Source organism: Mastomys coucha, unplaced genomic scaffold, assembly GCF_008632895.1.
Source record: "Mastomys coucha isolate ucsf_1 unplaced genomic scaffold, UCSF_Mcou_1 pScaffold11, whole genome shotgun sequence".
Classification (NCBI taxonomy): domain Eukaryota; kingdom Metazoa; phylum Chordata; class Mammalia; order Rodentia; family Muridae; genus Mastomys; species Mastomys coucha.
Genome location: NW_022196893.1, coordinates 14,011,407 through 14,014,686, shown reverse-complemented (window position 1 = coordinate 14,014,686; position 3,280 = coordinate 14,011,407). Strand labels below are relative to the sequence as shown.

The following is a 3,280-nucleotide window of genomic DNA, read 5'->3' as shown; positions in this document are numbered from 1 at the left end:
AAAGCCAAAAGATAAAAATAAAAAATAAAAAAGAAAGAGCAGATGTATGAAGCAGTAAAGTATGGTGGGACATAGGCTGGTCTATATAGTGAACTCAAAGCCCTCCTCACCAATTTAGAAAGTCAGCCAGGTATAGTAAAGCGTGCTGTTAATCCTATAGGAAACCTGAGTTTGGTCCCTAAGACCCATGTTGGGTGACTCACATCTACCGGTAACTGTAGCTGCAGGTGCTCCAACAGTCTCCTTTGGTCTACATGTGTGTACAATGCCGCCTCCCAATAATTAAAAATGAAATAATTTGAGTCTAGAGAGCCAGTCCAGTGGTTATAAGCACTGGCTGTCTTCCAGAGAACCCAGGGTTGATTTCCACACCGCCACCCACAACCTCCCGTTTCCAGTCCCAGGTGATCCAGTGCCCTCCTCTGGTCTTCAAGGGTACTTCATGCCTGTGGTACACAGATATACACACAGGAAAAACACTCATGCACATCAAATAAATAGTATATAATAAATAAATCCTTAGGGGAGAAAAAGCACACGGCCCACGTATCCTTCCATCTCTGTCTCTCCAGGGTTGGGGTTCTAGGCTTGCACTGCTGTTTCTGTCTTTTCTATGGGTTCCCTGGATCTGAACTCATACTCATACTTGGGCATTTTACCCACTGAGACATCTCTGCAATCCTAAGCCCGGGCCTTCATGCCAAATGTGTTTGAGGCATTTAGTGGCCTGTCTTTGAGTAAGCCAAAGCCTGTTCATGGAACAGAAAGGTCAAAGGACAAACTACCACCCCAATATCCAAAAGAGGCAGACCAGTCAGGCAGAGGGTGTTATGTGGCAAAGTTGTTGCTTCTGACTGTCCTTGCGCGTGCTAGACTCTGGCTGTACACTCTGAGACACATTGCTTCTGGTCCCTAAGCATTTACAGGTTTATTACACAAGGGACAAAAAGGACCTTGCCCAGATCCCGCTTAAAGCTCCCATTTCACAGATGAGCGGCCAGCCTGCCAGGGTGCAACTCATGCTTCTCAGGTCCCACAGACCCTAGGCTTTGAAAACATGTTTCTTGAGGGTCACAGATGCCTACGTCTTGCCTACCTGAATGCTGATGCTCATGTTTTACAGACAAGCCAATCCTTATGGGCATCTCCTGTTCCAATCTAGAGGAGACCATGTCCAAGCCCCCAGACTGCCTGCCTCGGATGCTCAGGGGCACCCCCAGACAGCGGGTCTTCACCCTCTTCATTATCAGCTTCAAGTTCACCTTCTTGGTCTCCATCCTGATCTACTGGCACACTGTAGGTGCACCCAAGGACCAAAGACCACAGTATAGCCTGCCAGTGGACTTCCCCTGCCCCGAGCTGGCCTCTCCTAGAGTCTCTGCCCCAGGCAACATCTTCTTCCTAGAGACCTCGGACAGGACCAGTCCCAGCTTTCTGTTTATGTGTTCTGTGGAATCAGCTGCCAGGACACACCCTGAGTCCCGGGTGGTTGTGCTCATGAAAGGGCTACCTAAAGACCCCACAGCCCAGCCCCGGAACCTTGGCATCTCTCTTCTGAGCTGTTTTCCCAATGTCTGGATACGACCTCTGAACCTGCAAGAACTGTTTGCGGACACGCCCCTGGCAGCCTGGTACTCGGAGGCACAGCACAGGTGGGAGCCCTACCTGTTGCCCGTACTGTCCGATGCTTCCAGGATTGCACTCCTCTGGAAGTTTGGTGGTATCTACCTGGACACGGACTTCATTGTCCTGAAGAACCTGGGCAACCTGACCAACGTGCTGGGCATCCAGTCCCGCTATGTCCTCAATGGTGCCTTCCTAGCCTTCAAGCGCAAGCATGAATTCTTGGCACTGTGTCTACGTGACTTTGTGGCCAACTATAATGGTTGGATTTGGGGCCACCAGGGCCCCCAACTGCTTACCCGAGTCTTCAAGAAGTGGTGTTCTAGCCACAGCCTGGAAGAGAGCCATGCTTGCCGCGGGGTCACTGCCCTGCCCCCCGAGGCCTTCTACCCCATCCCCTGGCAGAACTGGAAGAAATTCTTTGAAGATATCAGCCCCGAGGAACTGGCCCAGCTGCTCAATGCCACCTATGCTGTTCATGTGTGGAACAAGAAAAGTCAGAGTACACACCTAGAGGCCACGTCCAGGGCTCTTCTGGCCCAGTTACATGCCCGCTATTGCCCTACGACACATAGAGCCATGAAGATGTACTTGTGATGGCCCTCCAGGCTGCAGTCATATCCTATCAACATTGTTACTGCCTTTCCAGGGAGGCAAGAGGAGCAGACAGGAAAAAGGGGTTCTGAGATGCTGCTGTTGACTTTAGAGGAGGCCAAGCTGGCCCTGGGGAACACGTGCCACTTCTATACCTGCCCCTACAGGCCAGAGGGAGACCAGCGGATACACTTTGTCCAGTGTTCGAGGCTGACCAGTGATTCCATAGTTACTAGCATCTGGGTCCTTAACGGGCTGGATCACAAGAACCCTAAAGAGCATTCTGAGGTACCTGGAAGACAGTTGGTTAGAGGTGGGGATAGGAGTGGAGCTCTGAAAAGTCTATGTAGAAGTGCTAAGCTTAAAGGATCTGGCTCTCTCAGCCTCATGAGCCCAAAGGAAGGAGCAGAGCTCCCTGGGAACACCATCTTTCCTCCCCTGGGACACTGCTCTGCAGATCCGTCCCAGCCTGCTCCAGTGTTCAGGGATGTGGAAATTCTTCAGGCTCTGAAAAGGGTTTTAAATTCCTTCCCTGTTGTAGACACTGGGGGCTATAATAAAAGTGACTCACCAACACGTAACACCTCATGGTCATGTGGCACACTTGTGAACATAGACTTCTGCACACACTGTTCTACAGATGGGAACGGGCTGGAGGGTGGCTGTTTCATTGGTGTCACAAAATTCACTTGGAGAGGCTGTGCTCAGAACTGGGTGGGTGGCTGGCTGACGTGGCGTGGGAGCAGCCTGTGGTCCCACCTCACTTCTCAAGGCTCACAAATAGCCAAAGTGGAGTTCTAGCCTACTTGGAACCCTCAATAAGCCTAGATTTACTTTAGCCTAAATGGGGCTCAGTGTGAACATCAAGGCATGACAATAAGGTCTAGCCACAGCCAAGCCTGGAAGGGGCCCTGGCCGCACCTTGGAAGTCTGACTAGGCTACTCGTAACTTCTGGAAGTGGCTTGCTATGCAGTATTCAGAACACCTCTGCAGCCACAGTTGATTCCTCTCTTGGATGGCTGGGCATCCCCATGGATTGGGAAGCCAGGAGGCTGCTGGGAG

General features: G+C 51.3%; 1 protein-coding gene across 10 annotated transcripts in view; it reads left to right on the top strand.

Annotated features, from left to right (window-relative positions):
* A4galt (alpha 1,4-galactosyltransferase (P blood group)) overlaps positions 1–2,798 on the top strand; it is a 26,510-nt gene extending 23,712 nt beyond the window's left edge. For all 10 annotated transcript variants that reach the window (XM_031350855.1, XM_031350830.1, XM_031350786.1 and 7 more), the window contains one exon: positions 1,124–2,798. In XM_031350855.1, coding sequence (XP_031206715.1) covers positions 1,138–2,220 — 1,083 coding nt within the window. In that variant the 5' untranslated portion in view covers positions 1,124–1,137 and the 3' untranslated portion in view covers positions 2,221–2,798. The remainder of the gene's footprint in view (positions 1–1,123) is intronic.
* The last annotated feature ends 482 nt before the right edge of the window (positions 2,799–3,280 follow it).